At 41.2% G+C, this 14,400-nt stretch overlaps 1 protein-coding gene across 2 annotated transcripts in view; it reads right to left on the reverse strand.

Annotated features, from left to right (window-relative positions):
* Nucleotides 1–14,400, reverse strand: part of LOC136420379 (tyrosine-protein phosphatase non-receptor type 23-like) — a 108,697-nt gene that overhangs the window by 62,565 nt on the left and 31,732 nt on the right. For both annotated transcript variants that reach the window (XM_066407257.1, XM_066407258.1), the window contains exons 5-9: nucleotides 12,539–12,588; nucleotides 7,396–7,527; nucleotides 6,371–6,451; nucleotides 2,054–2,188; nucleotides 1,327–1,374 (exon numbers count right to left, since the gene is read on the reverse strand). In XM_066407257.1, the coding sequence (XP_066263354.1) occupies nucleotides 1,327–1,374; nucleotides 2,054–2,188; nucleotides 6,371–6,451; nucleotides 7,396–7,527; nucleotides 12,539–12,588 (446 nt within the window). The remainder of the gene's footprint in view (nucleotides 1–1,326; nucleotides 1,375–2,053; nucleotides 2,189–6,370; nucleotides 6,452–7,395; nucleotides 7,528–12,538; nucleotides 12,589–14,400) is intronic.

Consider the following 14,400-nt stretch of genomic DNA (forward strand, 5'->3'; position numbering starts at 1 on the left):
TACACCTGAGTGAAGTGAGGAAAGTGCCTTTCCCAAGGGCACAACATCAGTGGTTTCGAACCCGGGACCTCTCGATTGTGGGCAAAACACTACCGATTGCACCACACCATGCCACATCCTCCAAACACATGGCAACATGAAGGTACATTCAACTGTAATTCAACTGCACTTCTAAAGGAAGCCACTGGGGGATCAAAGTTTAACTCATCCTTTGCTTGGAAAACACTGTACATGTACATGTACATTCATCTTTAAAAAGATACGAGGGGAAGTCAGAAAACGCCTTTTGTACCATAGCAGGTTCATTTTTGTATGAAATGAGATGAAATTTGGCACAAATGTAAAGGAACATCTCTTCTTGAGACTGAAGTATCTCAATGTGTTGTGAAGATTTACACCAGCGACTGAGTTGATCTCAAAATGAACACACCCTTGGAAGCTTGTCGGAGGCAAACAGCAGTAAAAGGGAAGTTCAATTAGAAGTAAAGTATGACCCACTTACAATTATTTTTGGAGACTGAAACTGCACATATATCACCATGCATATCTCTACAAGCCACATGCTTATTTTCTTCTCTGAACTTCAATCAGGTTTTCTTTTTTTGTTCCTAGGGTGGAGTGAGGTGTGAGTTGAATCCATAGCGGGCATCTGGGTACTGAATATGCTCTGTGTTGATAATTAAAATCGTTTTTGTAGACTACTTTCCCATAAAGTCAGAGAAATGAAACTAAGCACACTTCTTAATTGGTTAAACATTTAATATCTGCGATAAGTTTTGTTTCTCTTAATTAATGGAAAAGTAGTCTACAAAAGTCTTCCATCAACACATCACGTATTTGGCTGTGAATGTTGTCTACAAATTCATAAACCAACAAACCACAATGAAACACTAAAATATAAGTTCCTAGAGAGAGGTGAACGAACAGTTCAGCAGTGCCTGCATGCCAGTAGGGTGTTCAGATTCTGAATGTTCCTGACTGTCAGTGACAGGGTACTAGTAGGTACATTGTATGTTGACATCTCAGCTCTTGTGAGCATACAGACAGACAACATCATCATCATCATGTCGGGCGGGTTGCCCGGACTAAGTCAACCCTCTTCCTCCAGTCAGTACGGTCCGCCATTAAGTGCTCAAGATCTTCGGCCCTCACCCCTACGTCCCCAGCAAGTTGGTCTATGTAGGTCCGTCGGGGTCGCCCGACACTGGAGTGTCTATGAGTTGGTGTCCAGAGAGACAGACAGACGTACACACACACAATCAGTAGACAGGATAGAGAACCTGCTATTTACAATTCTACTGAGGAAAAACAACAAAAACAACTGACCTTTTCTCCGAACTTCTGTTGCTCATTGGCTTGATTTCCCATGAATAACTAAAAAAGAAAAGATGAAACACATTTGAACAGCTATGGCTATAAATTTCTATAAGCAAAAACTACATGTCTTCCAATGCATACAAAAGATGGCATGACTTAAAGGACGATCATGTTGTTGATTGTGTTTAAGAGACTGTTGATTGCTGACATACATGACATGAAGTTCGAACAGTAAATATTCAGACATAGCATGAAAATAAATATTGCTTAGTCGTCAATATTACCATCATTCAAGATATAGTATATACAATAAGATATGAAAATAAGTCAGACCATTTAACAAAATTCATTTCATATTAAAGCAAGAGTTATATCATTCTGCAGTGCTGGCAAATAGGACCTTCCTACAAAAACTTAACAAGCACTTTATCCTTGCTGACCAACAAAAAATTCACACATCACACATTGTCAACAGATTCCTCAACATGTACATTTGTACATAACACGATAAAGATTGAAAACTGCTGCCATGGCCAGGGGAGCATGCCCCTGGAATCTTCCATGACACCAAGTTTCTTCGAGCACATTCCGCGCCCGAGAATCACACCGCCCTCCCCATTCTCAATCTCGTGCTATCACCTCTGACATGCATTTCTAAAACTAACTCTAATGTCACATGTACAATGCAGAACTAACAAACAAATTGAACACAATTATATCATTGAAACACACTTACGTATGAAATACACGTAAAATAGTTGATTTTAATCTGTAACAGTCTTTTCCACTCCTTGTGAAGTTTTGATCCGATGATTTGAGTGGCGTCAGGAGTGTCCAGAATCCTCAAACCTTGTGTGTAGAATGTAACCACCTGCAACAGACAGTTAGACACGCTCTGACTTCCTCACATACCATCATGTAACAGGAAACAGTTGTCATACAACATTGTTCAAGAATCAGAGTACACTAGAGAGTGCTATAGAGCTATTTCACAACTTTCCTGTATAGTCTACATTGTATGCTGTACATGGACCTGTTAAAGGGGGAGTCAACAGCAGAATAGTGTTCTGGTTCTGCAGACGATATTTTTCTGAACCTAAAGGAATAATCTTGTATTTATTTTGCAACTTGACATTGATTTGGACTAGGCAGCAGTCTGTCTGTTGCTTTGAGCACAAAAAAAATGACCTGGGTCTTCAGGATTTATCTCACGGGGAATAAAATGTGATCAAGACAAACACAATTTCCATCATGCATAACACATGGGTCTGTATGGGGAAACTACTGAGAGTTACTGATTCTTTTGTTTCCATGTTGAATTTGAAAGAAAATGGTTTAATGTTTAACCTCGACATCTGGACATAACTCAAGCTGGACGATTACTGGTTCTGCACAGCATGTTATGTTACATGGTATCATGTTACCATTGATTTATGGCACTTGGCACCAGAAAAGTTAGAACTTTGTGAACTTGCGTCAGTAGCCTCTGTACACTTGAAGAAGCCCACAAGGCAAAACCGGTCGCGTGAATAAAAGTTCTAAATGGGAACTATGTGGCTCCAGATGTCTTACATAGGGACGACTTGCGTGCATTCTGAGCCCTGACTTATCATAACTTGAGTACCATTTTGAGCTTGGAAGAGTTAAGATGGACATAAATACAATTGTAGGCCGGGGCTAATAATCAAGTTAGAAAGCTGATTATACAAAATGAAAATGGAAGGTTATGTATAATTATACATAATTGTCATGAGGATTATGTATAACTATGTATAATGGTCTTAATTGTTATGTATAATTATGTATAATTCCTCTAGGGTTATGTATATGGTAATACATAAATATAATGCTAAAACAGTTATATATAATGGTCATAAGGGTTATATATAATTATGTATAACCCTTATGACCATTATATATAACAGTTTTAACTGTTTTTCTAGTTATACATAATTATGTATAATACTAAAACAATTATATATAATTATAGTATAATTATATATAATTGATCAACTCCCTAGGGACCAATTAATGCACTCCATATATTTCCCACCCCCTGCTGTGTACTCATTAAAAATGTGAACTTGATTGGGTCAAGCACTTTGGAGTTATTGGCCCGGAGTCCGCAATTTAATAGTTTTTCCGGAATTAAATTGAGGCTTGTTTTATCTATTTATCTATTTATAAGACCCATCCATTACAAAAATGGAGGGGGAGACAAAACAGGTGATCTTTCACCTCTGCTAGTTGTCTCCCCCTTAAAAAACAAGAGTTCTACGACCTCATACCTTCGCCAAATGATTTTAACCTAAATATGACTTACGTATTAGGAGTGTTTCTCATCAATTATAAATCATACCAGTTGATCGTCTTCACCCAAATAACATAAGTTGTCCAAAGTATGAGCTTAACAAAAGAATGTTATGCTAACATTTATCAATTATGCAAATGAGGTCCTTATTAGCATAATTGACTTAATGGTGTTCACATTCACACAACTTCCAAATGCCACAAGAATGAAATTGCCGTCCGTCATTTACTAGTATGGAATCATTATATATAGTAGTTTCTCATTAATTATGCAAATTAGGCCTACATTTGCATATTTTCTATCTATCAACATTCCTACCTTCCTCGGTTACAAATGTCACATATTTGAATAGTCATATCATGGAACACAGCGGGTTTTTAGAATTAACTCATTAATTATGCAAATAAGAATCTGATTTGCATAATCATCATCCAATCATACAAAGCATCACGTAAGCTATCTACATACCAAAAATCATGACCATCCATTAAGCCCACCTTGAGTTATACCATTTTCGCATTAATTATGCAAATGAGGTCTTCATTTGCATAGTTGATATCTAATTATATTACATCCACCCTTCATCAAATATACTTCTTCAGCAGTACGTATCCATACTACATGTATACCATACAGTATGACGTATACTAATAAATCACCTCTTCCTTCCCTATATAACATGGTTAACTCACCTACCCTGAACACCGTCCTATCCCCATGCTGTGACACACGACTACTGATTGTTCTTCCGTAAGGCAGTGTTTATCCAATTTTGGTCTGCTTCCACCAAATTCCACACCACTTTCTGCTATGCTGCTACCTTTCTCATACCACTGCCTTGAGTGACAAGCCAATTTGTCTCAGCAACTATTAAGTTTCCTGCCTGCCACATGACAACTACCACCCCTACGACCCCTACCACTTATCCTTGACCCCTCGAAACAACACCGCCAACACGTCCCAGCCAGAACTTATACTCAAGCATACAATATAACACATTTTTACACTTTTCTCGTGAATTATGCAAAGTACTTTGCCCAAAATCTAATCATCTTGAGATTTCCCACATACACACCAATACAACAAATACGACAACAATCCATCCAGGCGTCCTCGACTTATCGTGTTCACCAACAGACACACAGACAAGCATCAACGAATAACCTTCTTGACGAAGGTAACAATACAAATTACCACTTTTAACTTACAGTACTATTTACAGTGCAAATATAAGCATATAAATCATAACATATGTACAGAATAACAAAACAATATAATGACAGAAAATCAGGGCATTGTCTATGGTGGCCTTGTGACTATGCAGGTGGAACAGTTACAGAAAGTACATGGAGCGTCAGTATAGCATAGACCTCTCTAAACCTGTTATGCAAGTGATTCAACAGCTGCCGATTGAAGGCGAGCATATTTTGTGTAGTGGTTGAGAGACACTGTGGCCCAAGGCTCTCAGGTTAACACCCAGACTGTTCCAAATACATATGACTCTTGGGATATACGAGGAAGCAAACCGTTGTGTTTTTGTTCTGAAGGGTGTCATCATGTTGGACCTAGAGCTTCTTGTACTTCTTGATGCCTATTGAATACGAGACATGTTTAACCCTGAAACACCCGAACAGGGTCACTCCATAATTTGCACTTCATTGTGTACATCTCTATCTAAGCTACCTGCATACTAAATATCATGGAAATCCGTCGATCCTTTCTTCAGTTATTCTCCTTAGAAGATTTTTACAAAAACGCCCCTGCAGTTCCAGAGGAAGCTGCTAGGGGGTCCAAACCTACACCACTTCTTAATTACATCACAAGCTATCTGCCACCCAAAAATCAAGACACGTCCAGGTCAAAAGATACAAAAATTGAAGTTCTGCTGCAGTACCAAGGTCACATACCAGGGGGCCCAAAATCAACCTTGAATTTCTGCTTCACAACACCCGCCCACATACCAAATATCATTGTAATCCATCAAGAGGCTCTTGAGTTATGCTGACTAGAGTAGTCCGGAAACACAAACAGACAGACAAACAAAGAGACAAACAGACAGACACACCCAAGACAATATCTCCATTTTTCATGGAGATAATAATAGGTTTTGTTGATAGCTGAGTTGGCTCCAGATTTCTTGGCTATCGCCATTATATAATAGCAATGTGTAAAGCCTGATTTTTTTTAGATAGATAAAAATAAAGCCTGATTTTCGTAGCGTTTTCTGGTAGCGCAGTTTTGGTCGTCTGCAAATACTTCCTGGTATCAGTGCGGGATAACGGTAACGCGGGCTAGTTGCCTGATAACCCTAACGGTGCCTTCTATGTGTGTTTTTGTGCCATCAGGGATTGCTCACATCACATATCCGTAAAACATTTTTTCATTTTTCTCTGTCACACTAACAGAATGATGACCTTTACTGCCGTGTCAGTCATTATCCTAGGAAAATTTGTCATTTCCTTGCAGAAGGCTCCCAAAATAGCATTTTTTTGGTGAAAAATTGCTTTGAATGATGGTTTTCACCAATTGAAAATAACTTTTAAACAGAAAAATCAATTGAGCCGGTCAGTCAGTGGCAAAGCACCCCTTTCCACCGGAAACACTGAATTGCCCCGAAGACAAATATTTGGAGAAGCGCTAGCGCCTTTCTGAGAACGGGTCAAATCGGCCTTGAATCATAAAAAAACTCTAAAGTGAGACTTAATGTTGTTCCCTCAGTGTTTGACACATGATGGTCTGTACCTGCATACTGATCCTGGCAACCAGGGAAGGTTTCCTGTTGTCCTGCATGGACTTCTCCAGAAGACACTCCTGTGCTTGTCCCTACAAATAAAAACAAGCAGGGTCATTCAGGTAGTAAAACTCTGCACTCTCTGGATGGGGATAATGCTTCATTTCATTACCATCAATATCTGATCTACTATAAGGGCCGGTTTACACGAGGCACTTTTCACGACGTATGACGTTTGCCATACGACATTCACCTAGGACACATTTCGGTACACACACGACTTCGAATCCCGCCGAGCGCAGCCTGGTGATCCGCCCCGGAAATGAGCTGCCTTTGACACTTTTCCGTTTACACGAGGATGGGCCATGTCACAGACTCCCCGCGATGTGTCGCACGGCCGCCCTGGAGGCGCCACAAGAAAAACGCCAAGGCGCGTCACGAGGTCTGTTTACACGGGTTAAAATTCTGTCCTGCGACACACACCACGCGACAAGTATCGTAGGACACTCATCATAAGTGCCTCGTGTAAACCGGCCCTAAATGTATACATCAGTCTGTCTAAGCTACCTGCCTGCATGCCACAAATCATGAATATCCCTCCTTTCTTGTTTTTAGTCATCCTCTTTGAAAGCTTTTCACAAAAATGCCCCAGCAGTTCCAAAATAAGCTGCTTAGGCCTTAACCTACATTTAAATCACTTACTTTTTCCTCACATCAAAAGTTATCTGACACCAAAAATAGAATGTCCAGAAGCATTGCATACTGTAATTTACTTTATCTTCTTGGTAGCAAAATTTCCTGGTGTAAGGAAAATGGACATTTCACTGAACTTTAACTTCAGGGTGGCGCAAGTGATTTACAGATGTGTGAAGGAATCACGTTTTTCACGGTGATGACAGAGGTGACCGTAAAACAGTGAATTTACAGTGAAGGAAACAAGAAGTACAGTACCTTAAGTTTGTACCTCACACAAGTGCAAGCACAGATAGAGCTTTGAGTCTATAAATAGCAGATGAGACATGGTTAAACAGCTTACCAACATCAGGTTGATGTACAAGTTAAGCATGTCAAACGATGTATCAGGTGTAGGCAGGCTCCCAAAATGGTCTCTCAAATAGCTGAAGGCTCCGGCAGCACATTGAAAATGAGTGCAGGAAACTTTCATACCCTGGAAAAGAAAAGACTACAATCACATCTGTATCAGAGTCAAGCAATGTTAGGTCCGACTCTTCAGATTAAAATGTTCACACAATGACAGAACTCAATCTAAAACTAACTTGAAATACATGAATCTCATGTTAACAACTTAATAGTGACTCAATTATGGGGTCCCCCGAAAGTGCGAAATGGAACGAAATGGAACGAAATGGAACGAACTAAAACATATTATATAACATTATGAAATGAAATACCAGTAGATAGCGAAATATAAGGAACGTTGTAACATTCACAGTAGACGGGAACAGGAAGCAAATACATAATATAACATGACTTTTATTTCTTGAATCTGTTTGATAATAGTAAATACAAGGTTTTTGCCGCGTTTGTGTGGCTAGATTCTTCCCTGAAAATGGGAGCGCCGCGTGAAAAGTTATCCACCGCTCTTCCTTTGTGCTTACCAACAATCTGCAAAAAAGAACTGCTGAAAAAAGCAGGGAAAACAAGCAAACGGAACTGAGTATCGAAGTAAGGACTAGATTATACAGAAGTTGGTGGTAACATTGCATCTCGTAATTCAACAAGAGGGCATGAGGCAAGCGTAATTTTATTACTTATACAGCCTGTTTGCGTGTTGCAAATGGAGCCCCGCATGCAAATGAACCGCCAATGTTGCCAGCGCATCAGGACTGTGCACGTGGGCGTGCTACCGACAGGTTGAATCAAACTCCGACTTCCAAGTTTTATTTACATACGGTTTAGTCCATAACTAGTACGTAGCATATGCATATCTCCGCAACAACGATTTTTATACAACCAATTGTTCGGCTGGTCGGCTGTCGGAGAATGGACCCTCCTCTAATGATATGCAAATGCGAGCTATGTCCAGTATCAGGGTGAAGTGCACGAAGTTAGGGTGTACGAAGTTGTACGAAGTTGTACGAAGTTGTACGAAGTTAAAGCCGTTTTCTACTGGCTTTGAGGCTATATCGGGAGTCACAGATGACGTCAAATCGTTTATTGGATGACGTAATCTAACTTCGTACAGTAGGCAGGGTAGGGCGGCATGTGTACGAAGTTGTCCGAAGTTGTGCAAAGTTACGTGACGTCATCTAACTTCGTACAGTAGGCAGGGTAGGGCGGCATGTGTACGAAGTTGTCCGAAGTTGTGCAAAGTTACGTGACGTCATCTAACTTCGTACAGTAGGCAGGGTAGGGTGGCAAGTGTACGAAGTTGTCCGAAGTTGTGCAAAGTTACGTGACGTCATCTAAGTTCGTACAGTAGGCAGGGTAGGGTGGCATGTGTACGAAGTTGTCCGAAGTTGTGCAAAGTAACGTGACGTCAGCTAACTTCGGACAGTACCCTTGCCAAACTGTTGTTTAATGTAGCACTAATGCTGCACTAAGCCGAGCACATTGGGCATTAATGCTGGATTCCCTCTGCTCCCTTTGGAACAGAGCATTAATGCCAGCATACACCCCTGTCCATTAATCATCATTTATCACCCAGTCTTCTTGGACTGAAGAGGAAGTGGAAACCCTTTAATGCTGGAAAGATGCCAACTAATTGGTTCAAGCCTTGGCCCAAGGCATGGCTGCTAGGACATTGAGGGACTGGTATTTGGACAGCCATAATTACCATGAAATTACCATGGCAGTGTGCACTAACCAAGCATTAGTGCTGCATATGTATTTCTGGCATTAATGCTACATCAGGCAACAGTTTGGCAAGGGTAGGCAGGGTAGGGTGGCATGCTTACGTACAGGGAGTCAAAAAATAAAGTGCCGAAATTACGCTACTAAAGACAAACACTCCATTCAGCTCATCTCCTTCCGTCGGTATTGACTTGTGAATGACGACAAGTTAAATAAACAGGGCATGTCAATCAAAGTCATTGTTACTCTTTATTCAGGCAAACAATTTGAACCGAGGTGTTTAACCGAGTGCTAGCCATAAGCCTTATGAAGGCTATTCCATCCTAAGACTGTACTCGAGTACTCCAGCATCGCATCCTGGAGGTTGCCTGCATGTTCCTTGCTCTATGTGAACAGGTATAATTGTAATCTTGCAGAATGATTATAAAATTTTCTATACAATATTGTTATGACTATTAAAAAAGTAAATTCTTATCCCTATACGACATAAGTATTTACCATTTTGGTAAGATAAACCTAGGTACTCCCACTGATAGGTGAAGGCTAGTTATATCCCACCAAAAACACAGACTTTTTAGATCTCGATCTAATTACGTTCATATTTACGTCATAACTTCCGACAACTTCGGTAACCTCCCTAGCCTGGAATCCAGCCGTGTTGTGCTTTGGTCGCTCTGCTCCTGCCAACACGTTTGGCGTACCTCTGGGGAGCGACCCAAGCACAACAAGGCTATAACCTCCCGTCTTCTTATACAAAGTTAGGATGACGTCATGGTTAGGGTGACGTCATAACTTCGGACAACTTCGTACACCACCCGGCTGACTGTCCAAAGTTAGGATGACATCATAACTTCGGAAAACTTCGGACAACTTCGTACACCACCCGGCTGACTGTCCAAAGTTAGGATGACGTCATGGTTAGGGTGACGTCATAACTTCGGACAACTTCGGACAACTTCGTACACCACCCGGCTGACTGTCCAAAGTTAGGATGACGTCATACCTTCGGACAACTTCGGACAACTTCGGACAACTTTGGACAACTTCGGACATCTAACTTAACTTAGGACAACTTCGTGCATTTCACCCTGATACTGGACATGGGTGGCAAATGCAGCTCTGCGCTGCGTCACCAATGTAAAATTTCACACTCCATTCAACCACGGACGTGGACTGAGAATTACCTCTGGAGACATTTCTGCTTCCTTGTTCACGACAAAACAAAGGGAGGGTGTGAACAAGCAGGACATGTATGTCACAGTTCACACAACACACAGACACGATGTATGAAAATAATGAAATTACGTTTGCCTCATGCCCTCTTGGTGAATTACGAGATGCAATGTTACCACCAACTTCTGTATAATCTAGTCCTTACTTCGATACTCAGTTCCGTTTGCTGGTTTTCCCTGCTATTTGCAGTTACTGTAGTTCATTTGCAGTAAAATCAAGGAAGAGCGGCCGAGCACTTTGCACGCGGCACTCCCATTTTCAGGGAAGAATCTAGCCACACAAACGCGGCAAAAACGTTGTATTTAATATTATCAAATAGATTCAAGAAATAAAACACGTTATATTTGCTTCCTGTTCCGGTCTACTGTGAATGTTACAACGTTCCTTATATTTCGCTATCTACATGTACTGGTATTTCATTTCATTATGTTACATATGTTTTAGTTAGTTCCATTTCGTTCCATTTCGCACTTTCGGGGGACCGCAATTGTGGTGTTTATTTTGAAACGGCTTTGCAGAACTATGTTAGACATTGCACTGTTTTAACAATGGTTGTTTATCAAGTTACATACAGATATCCTACACAAATATGACTTACTTTCATAATGATAACAACATACAATCATTGAAATGTTCTAAAATACTGTTAAAAATTGTTTAACATCGGTATACATTTAACTTAATACTATATTGTAGTGAAAAGGTCATAAAATTCTAATACCATTCTTAGTATCATACAATAATTGGTAACAATTACTCTCCAAGCAGAGCTAGGGTTTCGGCTGGTTTTTAACGTGTTTTTAGGCGTTTTTGTCATGCCTTCTACTTTGTCATCGTTTTTGTTGTGTCGCAAACCCAAGCTCTGCAGGCAGACGGAAGCTTCAATGCCTAATAAACCTAATCACTCCAACACATAACAAGCGTTTCACAAGTTAGTGCGAAGCGTGCCCGGCCAAGCAAGGGATTCCCTCCCCATGCGCCACAGAATTTCCGGCCCAGTCTCACCATGGATATAATCCTCGGTCTATCGGTCGTGGCCATGTTTTCATGCCATGTTCTTACGCTTCCCCTACTCCTTGGCTAACTGCAATTACTTTCGTATGAAAATAATAGCTCAACGTGCAACCAAAGACATCTGGAGTTTACAAAGTCTCCACGATACTCAACTACGATCCAGGCCATTTGGGCCGTCGTACCTGAAGACGTACATCCCGAAATAGCCATAGATTCTCTCATTTTTAATCCCCACTGCGGGTAGTGGGAGGATATCGTTGAATCTCAAAAAGTCTCTAAACTACTACCCACAAATAACGTTACATACAAAACCGAATCAGGACGCCATGTTGGAAAGTCGCTTCATGTCCGTCAGCAAATGACTTGCCTATCGTAACCGCACTTCATTTACACCATCCAAAAACCATCAAAGAACAAAGCACACAAAAATTTGTACAATCCTCTGGTGTCGTGGGGATATTTTAGTCTCTGTTGGTAGCACTCCGTCGCCAATTTTGCTGGTGTTGTTGAAAAGTTCCGTCCAATCTGAACACAGCGAGCGGCGGCATTGGTAACCGCATGTAACATAAACAAGGCACGTGTTCCCGTTCATAATCCATTTAACGATGCCTGAGATAATGATAATAATAATTACTAGTAATGCAGTTCAATTTAATACGTAATACATATTTATTTTATATGTCTTGTTCATGCATCATTGTATTTTTCTTGTGAGGTTTCCGATGGAAATGTACGTTATGATGCTATCAATGATCATACCGGCGTGGGATCGTGGACACCAGCCTGTCGCATGAATAGGGCAGTCAGCGGGGGACCGGCGCGGCCTGATGAATGCCGCTCTACATTTGCCGGATGTGTGATAATCCGGGGCAGTAAAATTGTTACCACTAATGATTATCTAATGGTTCTCGGGGAGGAGTACTGTCACCTTTTTTTCAATGGAAGTAAATAGGTTTGCCCCGCCCCGAGGTCAGTGCCTGCAGAGCTTGGGTTTGCGACACAACAAAAACGATGACAAAGTAGAAGGCATGACAAAAACGCCTAAAAACACGTAAAAAACCAGCCGAAACCCTAGCTCTGCTTGGAGAGTAGGTAACAATATCAATTATGCTACGTACCTCTTCAGACATCCTGTTGTCAGTGGACCCGAGGATAGAATGTAAGGCAGCTGTGGAGTTAACAGACAAACAAAAACATCAGCATCGGCATACACATCTGATTCAACAATTTCCCTGGTCAGATATCAGATTGAACAATTGACAAAGTGCCATCGCAGTGCCATATCTTTTTTTGTAAGATGTTGTTCCCAGAACAGTGATGTACACCTAACCACCAAAAATGACATTCCCTTGTAACATGTAACATCATAGACTGTAAATGCATGGGCTCACAGGGATTTAATTTTGCAGCAGGGAGAAAATGGAGTGTTCGCGGTGGTTTTAAGTTCGCGTTTAAAACAATAGTAGCCCTACAGTCACATAATAAAAACACAGGCGGCTTTACGGACAGCCAGTCAGAAACCAAGATAGCTTAAGGCACCTACTGAGCAAGTGAGCAAAAGACATGATCATGAATTTCTTCCGGTTCCTTACAACTGTATATTGAATACTACTGTAACAGTGCATGTAGTGTGCAGATCATATCTACACCGCAGTCACTCATGGAAGTAGACATAAAGTAGAATACTGTACCACATACAGTACAGAGTGCCTAGACGGGCAAAACGTTTTGTGGTGGTTTTAAGTTCACGGTGAGGAGTTCACAAATATAAAACCACCACGAACATTTCTGCATTAATATTATACACTTTAAAAACTATTCAGGAGTTGTATCTTGGGCCTCTAGATAGGCCTCAACAGCATGGATGATATCATCATCGGTCTCGAAACGTTGACCACGTACATGTTAGTGGGGCTTCAGTTTAGGAAACAGGTAGAAGTCTGACGGAGCCAGGCCAGGTGAATAGGGGGGATCGGTTACAAGTTCAAAGCCACATTGGGTTGCTGCTGCCACTGACACCTATGCTGTGTGGACAGGTGCATTGTCCTGGAGCAACAGCACGCCAGCTCGGAGCTTTCCTTTCCTTTTCTCTTTGATTGCTGCTTTTAACTGTCACAGTTCTGAAGCATATTTCTAAATACTCTCCATTGACAGTTTGACCCATTTGCAAGTAGACTAAGTCAATCATGATGACTCCCTCGCTGTCCCAGAACACAGAGGCCATCACCTTGGCAACCAAATTGCCACTTGCTTGAACTTCTTGGGTGGCTGCGAACCATTCCTTGTCCATTCTTTACTCGGCTCTTTTGATTCTGGATCAAAGTGGTGAACCCACATCTTATCTTGGGTCACAAATTTCCTGAGGAAACGGGCCAAAAGTGTCCTGGAAACTTCCAACCTTTTCAGCTTCTGATGACTGCTCAACATTCCGGGTACCCACCTTGCAGACAGCTTGCTCATCTCCAAGATGTTCAACAAAACATTTTTAACTGAGCCATAACTGATGCCCAATGAATGCTCTATAGGTCGCGATCGGATGGTCACACGTCTGTCATTCATTATCATGCGATGGATGGCATCAGCTTGATTGTCCTTGGTGGCTGTTTTAGGGCGTCCCGACCTTGGGTCATCTTTCATGCTCTCCTTGTCTTGCGTGAAGTCAGCAACCCACTTCTTTACGGTGGAATAAGAAGGGAGTCCTCACCAAGTGTCTTGACCATGTCTTTGTGGATTTGCTTGATCACAGCATGAACCTCTGTTATGTTTATTTTGTGATTTTCTTCAAACCTGCTGATTTCAAAGGGCCACCCCGTACTAATTGATGAATATCAAAATTTGCATTTATGTGGGCAGTGACTTAAGATGTTATTATAGGGAGTTATACCCATTATTTCCGGGTGAGGCCAAGGACTTTTTGATCACCCCTTGTACATGTACATTGTACATGTTGGATAGTTCAGAACTGGAAGTGTATGTCCCA

Source organism: Branchiostoma lanceolatum, chromosome 15 (genome assembly GCF_035083965.1).
Source record: "Branchiostoma lanceolatum isolate klBraLanc5 chromosome 15, klBraLanc5.hap2, whole genome shotgun sequence".
Lineage (NCBI taxonomy): Eukaryota > Metazoa > Chordata > Leptocardii > Amphioxiformes > Branchiostomatidae > Branchiostoma > Branchiostoma lanceolatum.